Source organism: Lotus japonicus, chromosome 6, assembly GCF_012489685.1.
Source record: "Lotus japonicus ecotype B-129 chromosome 6, LjGifu_v1.2".
Lineage (NCBI taxonomy): Eukaryota > Viridiplantae > Streptophyta > Magnoliopsida > Fabales > Fabaceae > Lotus > Lotus japonicus.
In genome coordinates, this window is record NC_080046.1 from 20,461,756 (window position 1) to 20,479,354 (window position 17,599).

The 17,599-nt window shown below is 37.0% G+C and overlaps 3 protein-coding genes across 3 annotated transcripts; 2 read left to right on the top strand and 1 right to left on the bottom strand.

Moving 5' to 3' along the window:
* The first annotated feature begins 8,003 nt into the window (after positions 1-8,003).
* Positions 8,004-17,573, top strand: LOC130722558 (uncharacterized). The gene is made up of 5 exons (XM_057573316.1): positions 8,004-8,357; positions 13,244-14,345; positions 14,940-16,170; positions 16,428-16,919; positions 17,006-17,573. Exons 2-5 carry the CDS (start codon positions 14,182-14,184, stop codon positions 17,474-17,476), a joined length of 2,358 nt encoding a protein of 785 aa, XP_057429299.1. The 5' UTR covers positions 8,004-8,357; positions 13,244-14,181; the 3' UTR covers positions 17,477-17,573.
* Positions 9,207-10,463, top strand: LOC130725077 (uncharacterized). The gene has a single exon (XM_057576333.1). It carries the CDS (start codon positions 9,207-9,209, stop codon positions 10,461-10,463), a length of 1,257 nt encoding a protein of 418 aa, XP_057432316.1.
* LOC130725078 (60S ribosomal protein L29-1-like) lies at positions 11,484-13,669 on the bottom strand. The gene is made up of 2 exons (XM_057576334.1): positions 13,660-13,669; positions 11,484-11,704 (listed from the first exon to the last, which is right to left on the bottom strand). Exons 1-2 carry the CDS (start codon positions 13,667-13,669, stop codon positions 11,484-11,486), a joined length of 231 nt encoding a protein of 76 aa, XP_057432317.1.
* Positions 17,574-17,599: the final 26 nt, after the last annotated feature.

A 17,599-nucleotide genomic window follows, 5' to 3' on the forward strand; every position in this document is an offset into this window, starting at 1 on the left:
ACCATGTCAGAATGAGAAAGAAAAGGAAAAGGAAGTCGAAGTCAAAGATGAGGAGGAATAGGAGTAGCAGAAAACGATACTGGAACAAGTGTTCGGAGAATCTTCCTCCGGTTCTGAGAGGTTTATGAAAGGTTTATGGCTATGCAAACACTTTCTCTCTCTTCGCCGCCAATCGCTCTTACTCTCCTCCATCGAATCCGAGAACTAGTTCTCCAACCACCACCCTTCCATCAACCGTTCCCGTTCCGGGTCTTAGGAAGTCAGGTATCAGTGGCCGCATAAGATTAATCACAGACCGGGTTTTCAATCATGGGTTAAGCTAGACTAGATGCACCTCCATTACGTTGAGGAATTGAACGCAATGCAAAAACAAATATGCAGTCAATGGATTTGTATCAAATTAATTGTTATGCTTGCTATTTCTATCAACATGCTAGTGATATGTTAAAGAGTGTGATTATGTCAATTGCAACAACATGTTTGAGTTATTCTGTGAAACCAAGTACCTCTACATTAAATTTTATTTCTTCTACTTGCTTCCCTGATAATTCATCTTAAGATGCTATTGAAACCATTAGATGAAAATTGCATTGCATAATACCCAGAAAGAAATGGAAGCTATTTTACAAGAGCATTTAGTTCTTTACATGATACCATCCTTTCCCATTTTTAGGCAATGAGAAAACAAGTGTCCAAATATATAGGTACAAAGGAATAGGGATGTGTAACCATCCTTTTAATTTAAAACATACTCTCACTTTTGGGAGCAATTCAGATTGCAGAAGTATGGCACGTTTAATGAGAGACATTCAGGGATTCAGGAAAACCTTTTGTTCATTTTAAGAAGATACTAGCCATTGACTGTTGGGTCTTGGACTCCCATCCTATGTGAAGAAAGGTCCAAATTTGTAGACCCACTTTGTCTCCCTTAAACAATTAGAGAGGGGTCAGCTAGGGTTGAGAGAGAGAGGTCTAATTTGGCAAGAGAAGCAGAGAGAAAAGTGATAGAGAAGAGAAGAAAAAGGATTTTCGCACAAAGTCTTAGCAGCGTTTGTAGATCTGCCGCCACGCCTTCGTTCACCGTCCGATCGGGCTGAAATTTGAACAGCCGATTCGTGACATCCGTTTTTTCAATATGAACGGTGTGATTGATGAGTAGCTTCCTGTGGTGGAAGAAAACTGCGTCGGACAGTAGCAGCGAAATTCTAGTTTTACTGGTTTTCTTGGTTCTCTATTTCATAGTTGTTGCTTTGTTGTTTGATCAATTGTTGTGCACAAATTTGTGCTATATTTTGAGACTCTCTTGTAACCTGATTTGATCATAGTGGAGCTTGATTACTAGCTTGGTCACGTGGATGTTATCCTTCTCAAATTGAGAAGGCTTTTACCACATTAAAAATCTTGGTGTCTCTTTTATTGTGATTTTAGTTGTTGCATTATTTGTTATTGCTACTCACAGATTCAACAATTTGGGGAAATTAATTAACTGTTGTGCATTGCTCTGTTAGAGTGTTGTTGTTATTTGTGCTGAATTTCCCATCAGAGTGGCATGAGAGCTCTTTAGTTAAGGGGATGTTTGACTTGTTTAAACGATGGAGGCAAATACAAATAGAATGATCTGTTTGAATGAAACTAATTATCACTTGTGAAAGGGCAAGATGAAGGATCTTTTATTTGAGAAGAAGTTGCATCGTCCTATGTTTTCTACTAAGAAGCCAGAAGACATGTCTCGTGAGGAATGAAGTTTTGAACATCAGCAGGTTTGTGGTTTCATTCAACAATTTGTAGAAGACAATGTTTACAATCACATTGCTAGTGAGGAACTTGCAAGATCCTTGTGGTAGAAGATTAAATCTTTGTATGCTTCTAAATTAGGGAATAATAAATTGTATTTGTTGAATTCCTTGATGAATTTGAGGTACAAGGAGGGGACTTCTATTTCATATCACTTGAATGATTTTTAGGGGCTCCGAGATCAACTGCAGGAATGAGCATCAAGTTTGATGATGAAGTGTTGGGATTATGGCTACTGAATACTTTACAAGACTCTTGGGAAACTTTTCGGGTTTCAATTACTAATTCATGCCCAGATGGTGTTGTCTCTTTTGAAAATGTAAAGGGCAGCATTCTTAATGAGGAGATGAGAAGGAAGGCACAAGGTACTTCATCTCATTCCGAGGTACTTGTTATTGAGAACAGGGGAGAAGTCAGAAAAAGAACTGTTTTATATGGAAACGGGAGAGCAAAGGCAACAAGGGTAAGTAGAGAGAGAAGGATCATGATGATGATGACCGTGTTACTACTGCTACTTGTGATGATCTGATTATTCTCCGTGACCATGATTTAGTCAATCTTGCATCAGATGAGAGCATGTGGATAATTGATAGTGTTGCTACACTGCATGTTACACCAAGGAAGAATTTCTTCACATCTTACACTTCTGGTGATTTTGGAGTATTGAAGATGGGCAATGATGGTGTGTCTAAGGTTGTTGGTATTGGTGATGTTTGTTTGCAGACCAACATGGGAATGCAGTTGTTGCTTAGAGGAGTCAAACATGCTCCAGATGTTCGCTTTAATTTATATATGTGCATATGCTTGGTGATGGTGGTTATGATAATCACTTTGGTTCTAGAAAATAGAAACTCACCAGAGGTAACTTGGTTATGGCCAGAGGGGAGAAAATTAATAAATTGTATTGGACTAAAGCATTGGTTGCTAGAGATAGTGTGAACGCCATGGATTTGGAGGCTTCTTTGTGGCACCGCGGGCTTAGTCATATCAGTGAAAATAGGCTGAATTGTTTAGCTAAAAAGGATGTGCTTCCAGGATTGAAGAGTGTAGAGTTGGAGAGATGTTCTCATTGCATGGCTGGTAAGCAGACTAGAGTATTCTTCAAGAAGCATCATCCCTCAAGGAAGTCAGAGTTGCTTGAATTGGTGCATTCTGATGTTTGTGGCCCTTTGAAGGTAAAGTCATTTAGTGGTGCACTTTACTTTGTAATATTTATTGATGATTGTTTCAGGAAGCTTTGGCTGTATGCTTTGAAGACTAAAAAGATCAAGTTCTTGAGAAATTCAAAGAGTTCCATGTATGGAGAGACAGTCAGGAAAGAAGCTGAAATTCATTCGTATGGTGGTGAGAATTGTGGACCATTTGATGCTTATTGCAAGTAGCAGGGTATCAGACATGAAAAGACTCCTCCTAAAACTTCTCAGCTGAATGGTTTAGCGGAGAGGATGAACAAGACTTTGATTGAGAGAGTTAGGTGTATGCTTTCTGAAGCAAAGTTGCCTAAGCACTTTTGGGGTGAAGCATTGTACACGGCAGTGCATGTTATTAATCTTAGTTTGTAGTTGCTTTGAATGCAGATGTGCCAGATAAAATCTGGTTTGGCAAGAATGTCAGGTATGATCATTTGCGTGTCTTTGGTTGCAGGGCATATGTGCATGTTTCAAAGGATGAAAGATCTTCATAGGTTATGGTCAAGATGAATTTGGCTACAAGCTGTATGATCCTGTTGAGAAGAAGGCAGTTAGAAGCCGTGATGTGAAGTTCATGGAAGACCAAATCATTGAAGACATTGATAAGATGCAGAAGACTACAACTGAGAGAGATAATAGTTTGTCTGATGTTGATCTAGTTAGGACACCTGTTCATGATTTGGGTACTGCTGAGAATAATGTTCAGAATGATGAGCAACATGATGATGTTGGTAATCAGCAGCTTGGACATGATTTTGATGTTCTTGTTGATGATTTTGAAGAGGAACATAAGATGTCACAAGATGAGAATCTTGGTGAAGCTCCTGAACCACCTCAAGTTCAACTTTGGAGGTCCAATAGGCAGAGGAAACAATCTACCAGGTATTCTTCTGATGATTATGTTACCTTGACAGATGGAGGTGAACCTGAGTGTTTTCAAGAGGCCATGGGGAGTGACGAAAAGAAGAAGTGGTTGGACGCTATGCAAGATTAAATGAAGTCTTTGCATGATAATCACACTTTTGATTTGGTGAAATTGCCAAAAGGCAAGAAGGCTTTGGAAAACAGGTGGATTTACAGGGTGAAGCAAGAAAGTAATTCTACATCTCTGAGGTATAAAGCCAGATTGGTGGCGAAAGGTTTCAGACAGAGAAAAGGGTGTTGATTTCAATGAGAGTTTTTCTCTTGTGGTGAAGATTTCATCCATTAGAACCGTGTTGAGTTTGGTTGCTACTCTTGATTTGGAGGTAGAGCAAATGGATTTAAAAACTGCTTTCCTTCATGGTGATTTGGAGGAAGAGATTTACATGAAGAAACCTGATGGTTTTCTTGTTGAAGGCAAGGAAGACTATGTTTGCAGGTAGAGAAAGAGCTTATATGGCTTGTAGCAGGCTCCGCGTTAGTGGTACAAGAAGTTTGAGTCAGTTATGTGTGAGCAAGGCTACAAGAATACTACTTCTGATCACTGTGTCTTTATTAAAAAGTTTGTTGATGATGATTTTATTATCTTGTTATTGTATGTTGATGACATGCTTATTGTCGGGAAAAATATTTCCATGATTGACAGGTTAAAGAAGCAATTGGGCGAGTCATTTTCCATGAAAGACATGGGAGCTGCTAAGCAGATTCTTGGTATAAGAATCATGCGTGATATAAAAGAGAATAAACTTTGGTTGTCACAAGAACACTATGTTAAAAGGGTGCTACAGAGGTTCCATGTGCAGAAGGCTAAGGCGGTAAGCACTCCTCTTGCTCCTCATTTCATATTGAGTGCTAAACAGAGTCCTTCAATTGAAGCTGAAAAATCATATATGCAACAGGTTCCTTATGCATCTGTTGTGGGTAGTTTGATGTATGCAATGGTGTGCACAAGACCAGATATAGCGCATGCTATTGGTACAGTCAGTAGATTTTTATCTAATCCAGGTAGAGAGCATTGGAATGCTGTGAAATGGATTTTGAGGTATCTTTTTTTGGAGGTGATAAACCTACCCTTGTGGGCTATACTGATTCTGATATGGCTGGAGACATTGATTCCAGAAAGTCCACTTCATGCTACTTGATTAAGTTTGCAGGGGAAGCTGTGGCATAGCAATCCAGATTGCAGAGGTGTGTTGCATTGTCCACTACTGAGGCAGAGTTCATTGCCATTACATAAGTATGCAAGGAATTAATTTGGTTGAAGAAATTCTTGCAGGAGCTTGGTTTTGTGCAAGACAAATACTTGTTGTTTTGTGATTGTCAAAGTGCTATTAATCTTGGTAAGAATCCAACTTTTCATTCTAGGTACAAACACATTGATGTGAGGTATCATTGGATACGCAATGCTTTGGATGTCGGGTTGTTGAAATTTGCCAAGATTCATACAGATGATAATGGTGCTGATATGATGACTAAGACATTTCCTAGAAGCAAGTTAGAAACTTGTTGTGAGATCGCCGGTTTGGCGATCCTCTCGACATAGTTGTGAGGAGGAGATTTGTTGGGTCTTGGGCTCCCTTCCTATGTGGAGAAAGACCCAAATTTGTAGGCCCACTTTGTCTCACTTAAACAAGTGGAGAGGCGATCAAAAAAAAAACAAGTGGAGAGGGGTTAGCTAGGTTTGAGAGAGAGGTCTTATTTGGCAAGATAAGCAAAGAGAAAAGTGAGAGAGAAGGGAAGAAAAAGGATTTTCGCACAAAGTCTGAGCATCGTTTTTAGATCTGCTGCCACGCCTTTGTTCACCGTCCGATCGGGCTGAAACTTGGACAGCAGATTCGTGACATCTGGTTGTTCAATCCGAACGGTGTGATTGACGAGAAGCTTCCTGTGGTGGGAGAAAACTGCGTCGGACAGTAGCAGCGAAATTCTGGTTTTTCTGGTTTTCTTGGTTCTCTATTTCATAGTTGTTGCTTTGTTGTTTGGCCAATTAATGTTGTGCACGATTCGTGCTATATTTTGAGACTCTCTTGTAACCTGATTTGATCATAGTGGAGCTTGATTACTGGCTTGGTTCCGTGGATGTTTTCCTTCTCACATTGAGAAGGTTTTTACCACGTTAAAAATTTTGGTGTCTCTTTTATTGTTATTGTAATTTTAGTTGTTGCATTATTTGTTATTGATCCTCACATATTCAAGAAGTTGAGGAAATTAATTATCCGCTATGCATTGATCTGTTAGAGTGTTGCTGAATTTCCCATCATTGACTTGACACCATAACACATCAATCATTAACCCATCACAAGATAAAAAAAACCACTACTAGATATCAACTTCAATTTCTCACACTGCACAAGGCAGTAAATGGGCTGATGTATCAGATTCAATCGAATAATGTTTCTTTCACACCTCTAAGAGAGGGGGAAAGAGGTGGAATGAGGAGAGAGATAGGAAGAAAAGAAAAAGTAAGAGAGAGAAAATATGAGATGTGATATGATAAGAGGAGAGAGATAAAAATAGAAATAGGTGAAAATAAAGTGTTTAAAAAATGAGGTGTGTATATATCATTACTGGATTCAATCCATCTCATCCATGCCATGGATAAGGTCTAGTATGTTGAGGAGAATGCAATTAGGGAGTTGAAGAAGCATCTTCAATCAAATTGTTCTTCTTATGCGGCATGTGGAGGTGTTGTTGTTGTGAGTTCGTGGTAATGTCTATGTGGTGTTTAGATTAGTGGACTGGAAGGAGGAAAGTTTTTTAAGGCCGAGCCTGGTGTTGGGGTTCTGATTATTGGTTGGCTTGGATGAGGTCGAGAGGGGTTATGGTGGTCGTAGGTTGGTGTTTCAGCCTATGTATCATGTTGTGATTAGACAACCGTAAAAACATGCATGAAACTGTGGCTATATTTGACACGCCTAGCTGATAAGCAAGTTTGAAGCTGAAAAGCTAGTTGAAAGCTAGCTAAAAGCTGAAAAGCTACGTAATTGGAATAAAAGTGTTTGGTAAAACTAGCTGTTAGACAAGCTGAAATCGTTAAATGACATAAAATGACATACTTGTATAATTCTTTTTATATTTAACATTACTTATTTTCACATTAATACCTATATGATATTAATATTAAAATTATTATAAATATTTTAATTTCACTCAAGTTATTATCATCTTAAAAATATAATATTAATTTTTACTTATTTAATTTTCTATATTTTTATTAAATTAAATAGAATAAAAATAATAATTTGTAATTTGTAATATAAAATTATTTGTGTGCGTGCATATGAGACAAGTGCGATAACCGATAAGTAAATAGGTTTAGTAAAAAACACTTAAGGTTAAAGGTGGAGTTTTAATAGAATAATAAGGATAAAAATGAGAATATATAGCTATAAGCTTTAAGCTATCTGAAATAGCTTATAACTTAAAACATTAAGCTACTGAAATAAGCTCTTTCACCAAACACTTTTATAGAGCTTTTAAGCTAGTTAAATAAGTTTTAAGCTAGTTGAAATGACACGTAGCTTGTATTTAAGTTTTCTACTTAACATTTTTTGTGTTAATTCAAACTTAGACTTCTTTTATGGCCATAGTGGTGTTCCCAAGGTCAATGTTTTACTCGTTCAGCCATCTTTAGATTAATTTTTTCCAAACTATTGATTGCAAAGTATTCATTGTTATGTTATGATGACATCAATATATATATACTCCCTCCGTTCCTATATATAAGTCACAAATAACTAATTCTCTTAGATTAAGAAAAGTAGTTACTAGTAATAAATTTGTAAAAAAAATGATTTACTTTCCTAGATTACCCTTATTTACTTTCCTATTATTTTCTCTCTCCAAGTTAATACTTCTAAAGTTTATCATCTCTTTCATATTAAATATGAGGGTAAACTTGGAAAAATTCATTTAATGCTTCCTAGATATTAGAAAGTGACTTATATTTTGTAACAAAAATTTTTCAAAAAATGTGACTTATAATAGGGAACGGAGGGAGTATATGTTAATTTATCCACCAATTAGCATATTTCTGCAGTTTTTTTGTCTGTTTGCTATTGGCATCTTTCGAGAAATTTAGCCTTAGACATGTTGTGATTAATTGATATGGACATTGGACAAAAGAAAGGTAGTTTGATTCATGAAGTCCTTGAAGAACTGCAAACCGTTATCACTTGCAACGCTGGTTTATTATAATATAATTATTAAAACCATACCTTGTTTACTAATTCTATGAACAATGCCTTCATTATCATAATATATATTACATATTAATGAAATATTTCATTAACCACCAAACACATATATGTTTATATATTGCAACTAGCACATCGCGCACCCACTTCCCACCTTATGCATCTTTCTGTGAGAAATTCGGTCAAAATCAATCCAAAAGGAGTAGAAAGATCGATCCATCTTTTGATTTGGTGTTTAATTTGCAACATCTTTGGAGTGAGTTAAACTTCCATTCATCTCTCTTATGCTATGACATGTACGGTTACAGGTTCTGGGAACTATGGTATATTGGTATTCAAGCAATTTCATTTTTTTTTTTTTTGATGTTTCATTCACATCAAAGATCATGTTTATTTTACTCAGTCAATATATATCTTTCTCATGTTACGATCATTTCAAGCGCATGTGATCTTGCATAATTTACTCTAATGTTGCTCTGGACTCTGGTTAATAGCATATTTCTGTGATAATTTTGGTTTATGCATCAACGCTTCAGTAAAACAAATCATTTCCAAAAGTAGTAGAAAGATCACCATTTCTAGTTAATATATAGCATGATTTCATCGGTCTTTTTTTTTTTAAATTCATTTCTAACACTCAGAATCTACATACTCAAAGAAATGTGTCTCTAGAACTAATTTTAGTATTAGATTCAATTGTAAAATGATCTTCAAACGTAACATACTTGAATAGCTAGTATGTTTGGTTAACCTTCTGGATTGTTAGAATAGTGTTTGGAATATGAGAAGCTACCATTTTAAGCTTCTTAATCATCACACACGATTCCGGTTAAATATATATGTAATTTATCAAACATGCAGTAAGAAAATTAATTATTTTCCTTTGCTCACTAACTAGTTAGAAGAAAGTACATCAAGTTAGATGATGGAGCAGAATTTCAACCATTCGTCATATCTACAAGTCCTCTGTGAGTACCAGGACTTGTGTCTCAAGGTACATGAAGACAATTGGATAGCATCGTTTTTTCCAAATAAAAAATTCAATCAAGTTTGGGAGTGGACAAAGGAAGTGAAAATTTTCTTGGAAAATGAGGTCAGACCAGAAATGGAAGAAATAGAAGAAAGAAGTCTTGAGCCCAACTCTGTTTGGTGCAATAACATAATATCAAGAATAAGGAAGGTGCGTGCCAAGCGTGGCCCAAATTTCACTTTCCAAATGGTAAGTGATGTGGGATCTTCCTCAATAAATATGACCATGGTACCACTTTCTTTACATGAAGAAGGTTGCTGTGAATTTACATCGTTGATGGGCATACATTCTTGTGTTATGAGCGTGACTGCATTTTGTAGACAAAATAGTCGTATAGAAGATAAATACAATGACGATCTTCACGAGAGGAAAAATGAAGTGCTTGACTTCTTAAATAAGATCGAACAACAATTCGATAGAAACAATTGTGAGATGGAATCTGGTTGGTACAGTAAGAAGATAGAAGAAGCAAGGTTGCTAATTGCCAAATACGAACCAGCATTATTTTCTCTCCAATCTCATGATGTGGAATCTTCCTCAATAAATATACCTTGGTTACATAAGGAACTCTGCTATAAAATAAGGTTACTAATTAGAATAAAATGTGTTGACTTGATAGCTTTTTGTGGTGACCCAGTACGCAAAGCTGCTACACTCAAGATAGAACTTCAGGAGGGGATAAACAAAGTGAATAAATTCCTATCAGAGATCAACCTGCAATTAAAAGAAAAGATTTGTGACCAGAATTCTGATTGGTACAGTGAAAAGGTAGCAGAAGCAAGGACCTTAATTGCCAAACGTTATTCAACATTCCTCCTCCGGCCTCAAGGTGTGGGATATACAAAGGATCAATACCAGATTTTTCTCAGCTTTCGAGGAGAAGACACTCGATACGGCTTTACACGTTATCTTTTTGATGCTTTGCATCAAGCGGGATTCAATGTCTTCATGGATGATCGAGGGTTGGAAAGAGGGGACTCCATTTCACAAATTCTTATGGAGGCAATTGAAAATTCAAGACTTTCAATTATTATTTTCTCTAAACACTTTGCAAATTCCACATGGTGTCTTGATGAAGTTGTGAAGATTCTTGAGTGCAAACAGAAGAAAAATCAACTAGTTTGGCCTGTCTTTTATAAGGTGGAGCCCTCTGACGTAAGATATCAAAATAGAAATTATGGAGAGGCTATGACTAAACATGAAACAAGGTATGGAGATGATGTGGTCAGGAATTGGAGGTCAGCTTTGCACCAAGTCTGCGGCTTCAATGCTTTCCCGTACAAGAAAAATAGCGGGTATGTGATATGTTTAATTTCATTTACTTTTATTTAAACATGTTAACAATGTGATAGATTTCCTTGTTTTATTAGAAGGTCTTGAATTTTTTAAAATGTATTTTGGTATGCTAATTATCATTTTATATGTGACTCAATTTGTTAACAATGAATTTTGTGAGATATAGTTGTATTATGTGTCTTTCAAAAAAAAAACTTCAAGTTTGTTTTAAACTAGACTAAGACCCGCGCGATGCGCGGTTGGCAAAATGAATTATTTCTCTTGTTAGAGTCAAAAGTGATACATGCAGTCTTGTAAATATAGCTATACTTTAGTTAATTAATCTTAATATATTAGAAGTAAGAAAATTAAATGACTTTGAAACAAATTTTCATTTATCATATCATTGTACATGTATTGAATGGAATCATTTTTCATTTAACTAATAAGATATGATATGAAGAGAGCAAAAAAGAGCAAATAGGTCATTGAAAGGGAATTTGAATTTCAACCTTTGTAAGGTCGTAGAAGATGACATGTGCAACATTCAAAAGTTAAAATGTCTAAATTACAAAAATGACAGTTAATTAAAGTTATGTCCTATTATATGTTATGTTGAGGCCTTGTTTGCACTTTTGCCCTTCCTTGCTTTTTGTTTTGCTCCTATAGTGGATGCTCTTGGCTCCTATATTGCAATTCCTTATCCAAGCATTGGTTTTTAAGAAATTTCATGGCAGTACAAACACACATATGTAGCAAGCATGTGGGTTTCTAATTTCTACGTCGTGGCAGTACAAACATATATAGCAATACAAACACAGATATGAAAGGAAGTTTGAGCTTTCCTTTTTCAATTTAATATGGGAACTAAAACTCTGATAAAATTTAAATGTCTTCAACAAAATAGAACAATAATGTTATCAAATCAACCATTCCATTATGTCTGGATTCAGAACAAACCATGAAAATGACTGTAATACAGAGATAGGTTTGAAACAAAACAAAACATATAGAGCCTGAATAAGAAATCTAAGCTAAGAATCCAAATAGCTCCATCAGTGACCACTGACCAGCACTTTACTCTTCTTCAGTGACAGATTCAACATCCTTCTTGTTGTGCTTCCTAGTGTACCTATGATTTTTCAGAAACTTGGGATCCATCCCTTTGGTGAAAGTGTGGCGGTGCCTCTTGGGCTTCTTGATGCCGTTTTTGTGTGCCTTGTAGGACTGGTTGTGAGCGGTGTGATTCTTCGACTTGGCAGTCTCTTCAACATCTGGTTGAGGAGCTAGGGTTTTTCCTGCGCAACAGAATAATGAGAACTAAAACTTTTATCCAAGTTTCTTAATGTCAATCTAGGTTTTTCATCGTGACATTCACAAGTAACCTGAATATTACATGGTTTAGGTATTCAGAAAAGTAAAAAGGATTACAACATATGTTCTTATTAAGAATGTCAATGAATTGAGAAAGAGAATTCGGATTAGAGGAAGGATACTTCATATAAGAGCTCAAATGCGAGGATTCAGTGATCAAACAATGAAGCTGTGATTATAAATACAAAATTGGGCAATCATAGATGTAAAAGTTGAATGCAAACCTTAGAAGGGAGTCTCAAAAGAAGCGTCGGATCTTAGTAGGCATCTTCTGAAGTGGATCAGAGCAAACAACATCTTCGTCTGATCATCATCGTGATTCGTGAAGGCCTGAGTGGGTTCTAGCCTGAGATCCTTAAACTGAAACACACACAACCACTTATTATATCAGAAATGTGAAAATGCCATAGATTAGTAGATCAACTGTAAGTGAAATGGAAGAGAGAAATATTACCTTCATTAAGACCTTGAGCTCGATGTGGATTGGTCGGGTTTTAAGATTTGCCAATCGCATAGCAAATTAGCAACATGTAGCGTGCATCAAGTAAAAGAGGCTGTCAATTTTCAAAGGAAAATATGTTTTGATAAGAAAGAATGATACCTCCTTGTTGCCATAAGCCACACCAGATAGACAACATACTAACAAAAGAATAACAATAACAAAAGAATTTGAAAAGATTGGGATCAAGTTCAATTTCATTCCAAATTAAATTAATTGTATCAAAACTGTCAAGCATCTCAGAGCTTCACTGTACATAATGGTAATAGACAACATAACATACTAACAAAAGAATAACAATAACAATTTGTTCATCAGCATGATAAATCATTTTCAAACAGAGAAGGAAGAGATAAAACGTCAAAGAAGCAAACCAGATGCGTGAACGACAATGGTGTTTGTCCCGGCGAGAGTAGGCGGCGACGGCGCTGGATAAACGAAGGCAGCGCTGGGTGAAGGTCGCGCGAGGTTGTGCAAGCGATTTGGTGGTTGTAGCTCAGTTTGTGAGAGAATGGAAGTGGCGGCAAGCTAAGAGGAGGTGGCATTCTAGATCGGCGCGTCCCCTAAAGAAATAGTCTTGAATCAATGCTCGATATGCTGGAGAGGGGAAAAGAGAAGAACGCAAAAAACGGCGCATAGAAATGGCAAGGGTTCAATTGATAGTATGTTGTGTAAAATGTACGAGATGCAATGACACGTAATTAAAAATTCTGATGTGGCAAACTTATGTGAGTATAAGATAGATGATTTGGCAGCGCTACATTGCGCGCTTCACAATTACTATATTATAAATAGATTGCAATGCAGTTTTATATTTTGTAAGACACATTGTTTTTGTGAAGACTGATTAGTCAATCATAATTTATAACTTGTTTAATAAATAAAATGGACTAATAAGAAGACAATGAAAATCGTGCGCAAAATGAATTTGATCAAATGCTTTGCATATATATTATTTTTGTAGGTACGAATGTGATTTTATTCAAAGTATAGTAAGTGCTGCCACCAAAATTAGAGATGGTTTGTAAGCATGGATATGGTGACTAGAAGAAAGACGGTATCTTCAGAGTGTTTGCTCCCAATAGATGGTGGGGGATTATAGTTGTTTTGTATTGGTAGGTGTTTTTCCTTTCATGTTTCGTGTATGTTTTAACCATCTCTTAATCTTATGGGATAGAATCATAGAAATGTTCTCAGAAATTTGTATGAATAAGCTTCTTTTTCTGTCAAAAGAAAAGGACTGTATTTTCTCTTGTTCCGAGTGAGAGATAACTAGTTGTAAACTGTTACTGGCTCTCAAATGGACTGCAGTTGTCAATTTGTCATGTATTATCATTAATAAAAAATGTTGGTATGTATAAATGGTTGGGTCTATCTTACTGCTCTCCATTTTAGCATTGAACCCACTTTATGCAGCAATCACATGGAGACAAGAATAAAGTACAAATGCTAAGCTTTGAGGTCAGATATATTTGGGTAGCAACTTATGGTCCATCTGACAATCAAGGGAAAAATTAATTAGTTTTTAGGCTTAATTGCACTTTTGGTCCCCTAAGTATCACAATTGTGCGATTTGGGTCCCCTATGTTTAAAACGAGCGATTTACATCCTTAATGTTTCAAAACGTGAAAATGTTACCCCTCCGTTAACCCTCCGTTCAAATCATTGACGGCAGATGCCTACATGGCTTTGATTTATTACGTGGAACGGTTAAAAAATAAAAGAAAAATAATTGTAACCTGAATCAGAAAAGAAAAAAAAAAACCCAAGCCCATATAAATACAAATTTGTAACCCTAAATTCCCAAATCCTATCCTAGAATAGAAGTGCAATCTGAGAGAGGAGAGTAGAAGCGTGAAGAAGCTTCTTCTTCATCCAACGGTGAAGCTTTGAGATTCAACAATGGCAAGTGGTCCCAAAACGCGTGGAGGATCGAGTAGTCCACCGAGTAGCGCACGAGGAAGGATTCCAAGTCGAAAGGAACATGTGGTCCCTGAAGACACATGCGAGGAGACCGCCTTTTTCTTGATTACGGGGGAGAAGATTCCAACACACATGCGTTTCAGGTATTGTGGTTCTCCCTATCCATTATGTTCTGTCTCTTTCTAAAACTTGCTAGGATTGTTAGTTCTCCGTGAAGGTTTGTCATAATTTTAATATATCATCCCCTCCTACACATTATTCATGCGACCCCTTTTTTATTCCAATTCTGACTAAGCATATGTGGTCCACACACCCCACACATCAGGTTTGTCATCATTTTAGCACAATGAATGGTTGTTAGTTCTACACCCACCAAGGTTAATAGAGTGTTGGGAATAATTTTCAATTTTCTAAAATCATTTGTCCATTCACAAAAACTGATACTTCTTTCACAATCACTTTTCTTCTAAACACGACAACTCATCATATTTCTAACCATGGTACTTAGACATTCTAGAATATCAAAGGTTGTTGAGGTCTATTTATATTTTTCTAAGCACTGTTAAGAAATAGACTCATTTTTTTGCAACTTCCTACTATTTCATATAACACTAAACAAGGACATAAGATCCATAGAACACTAAACTATTTCATAGCACTGTTAAGTACAGTTTATTTTACTTCATGAGAAAATAAATTGCATGTTTAATAAGTTTGTTTGTAATTTACCATTGTAGGCCTGTTGGATTGAACTCAGTGACAGCTCATATTTGGCATGGAGGGTATTTTGTGGAAGAACCTAGGTTTGAATATGTGGGGGGTAGTTGTAAATCTCTACCGAACCGGGATAGTGATCAAATTAACTCCATAGAAGTGGGCAACGTGGTAACTGCACTGGGTTATGACATTACCTCTGTAAAATGTTTGTGGTATAGAAATCCTGTGTTGGGCTTGTTCAATGGTAGGAGACCCTTTAATGATGATAATGATGTGTTCCAGTTTCTGAAAGATGTTCAGGGGCATGATGAGGTTGATTTCTTTGTTGAGCATTGGATGCATACTGTGCCTCTCAGTGTTATACCAGGTGACAGGGTTGAAGTGAATTGTGAGAGGGAATTATCTGTTGAGATAATTGGGGTGAACACACAAGGATCTAGTGAGGTTGAGAATGGTGATGAGGTTGTAAGTGCTATAAAAGTGGGTGTGCAATCTGTGGAGGAGGTGCTTGTGCAAATTGTGGAGGATGGTGAGAAGGATACCCAGAATTCTGATGAGTTTGTGAAGGAGAAGCAAAAATCTGTGGAGGTGAATGATCTGGGAGCACATTCTGACAGTGAGTTTGATGATTATGATGATGATTCCTTTGATGAAGATTATGAAGCATCTGAGGATGAGGAGGAATCTGATGCCATTAGCTTGGATGATAGTGACTATGATGAGAGTTGGGATTGGACTGCTAGCCTACCATCTCAACCAAATGGATCTGTTGTAGTACAGGCTGTTCAAGCTTCTTTAAATCCCAATCCGGCTGAATTTAATGATTTTGAGAATGAAGATGGTGACAGTGATGATTTAGAAACCCCACCTGGTAGTGATGATGATGATGAGGTTGAAAGGAGAAAATTTCCCAGATTTAAGCCTAGTGAAGATGACGTGGAGATAAAACTTGAGAAGGGGCAAATATTCACTGCTAAGAGTATCTTTATCACTGCTGTGAAGGAATATGCACTGCAGAATAAGAAGAGTATACATTTTGAGAAGAATGATTCCAAGAGGGTTGTAGTTAAGTGCTTGAAAGGGTGTCCATTCCATATAAGGGCAGCAAAGTACTCTGAGAAGACCTATTTCCAGATTGTGACACTAATGCCTGACCATACTTGCCACAGGACATCAAAAAATAGACAAGCCAGGACCAGTTACATTGCAAAAAAGTTTGTTGCTACTCTTAGGCATTCCCCCACACTGAAGGTGAGAGCTTAGGCATTCCCGCATCATTACATAGCTTTTGTTCCTTGATTGTATTTATGTTATGGAATTTGGAATTGGGTTTAGATTTGTATTCCTGGTGATTTTTACTTCATGAGATAATTCCATTAAAACAATTTCAGTTTTGTGAATTGTATTCGATTGTATTCTGATTCAGTTTTGTGAATTGTATTCAAGCTTTGTTAGAGGCTTGGCAGCTATATTTTCTTTCTGATAATTTATATGATTCCACACTGAAGGTGAAAGCTTTGGTTGAGGAGGCAAAGACAAGGTGGGGCATAGTTCTAACCAGATTCCAGGCATATCGAGCAAAGGTCAGGGCACTTGAAATGATTCAAGGGGCAATCTCTGAGCAGTATTCCCATCTGAGGAGCTATGCAGATGAACTCCTAAGGAGTAACCCAGGCAGCACAGTGATTATTAAAAGCACAGTTGGGGTAGTTGGTCCAGTTTTTGAAAGGATCTATGTATGCTTTGCTGCTTGTAAAACTGCCTTTGCAACCACATGCAGACCCTTGATAGGATTGGATGGATGTTTCCTAAAGGGTGTATATGGTGGGCAGTTGCTTCGTGCTGTGGGAAAGGATCGCAACAACCAGATGATTCCCATAGCATTTGCTGTGGTAGAAGCTGAAACAAAAGAGTCATGGACTTGGTTTCTGGAACTATTGTTGTCTGATTTGGACAGAATTCAGCGTAGACCCTGGTGTTTCATTTCAGATCAACAAAAAGTAAGTTGTCTTAAATACAACTCATTTTATATTTGCTGAAAGTTGCATATAATATTGTATTAAATCTACTATGTTGTTGTTGCTAGGGCTTGGTGCCTACTTTGCAGGAGATGATTTCCAGTGTAGACCACAGGTTGTGTGTCAAGCATTTGTATGGCAACTGGAGGAAAAAGTATCCTGGTGAGGAGATGAAAGGAGCACTTTGGGATGCAGCAAGAGCAAGCACGGAGCCAGAGTTTGATAGGGCCATGGAGAGGTTGAAGACATTGAATGAAGAAGCTTGGAAAGACATGTGTGAAATACCACCTAAGATGTGGAGTAGGTCAGCATTCAGCACCTATCCTCAATGTGATCTCCAAGTCAACAACATGTGCGAGGCCTTCAATAGAGCCATCCTGGAATATAGAGACAAGCCTATAATCTCACTCATTGAAGGTTTGAAGTTTTATCTGAGCAAACCAAAAAGATCCACAGCACAAAGTTTTACATCCAATGAATACTTCAAGATACCCAACCAGCCAAAGGAAATAAAGATCCACATGCTCTCAGCCACTTGAGCAATTTCCAATCAGCAAACAGAATGAATGTATCACACAAACACAACCAGAAGCACACTACCAGCCAGGAATTGTAACAAAAATCCCACAGATGACAAGGAAAAATCTGCAAAGATTATGCAG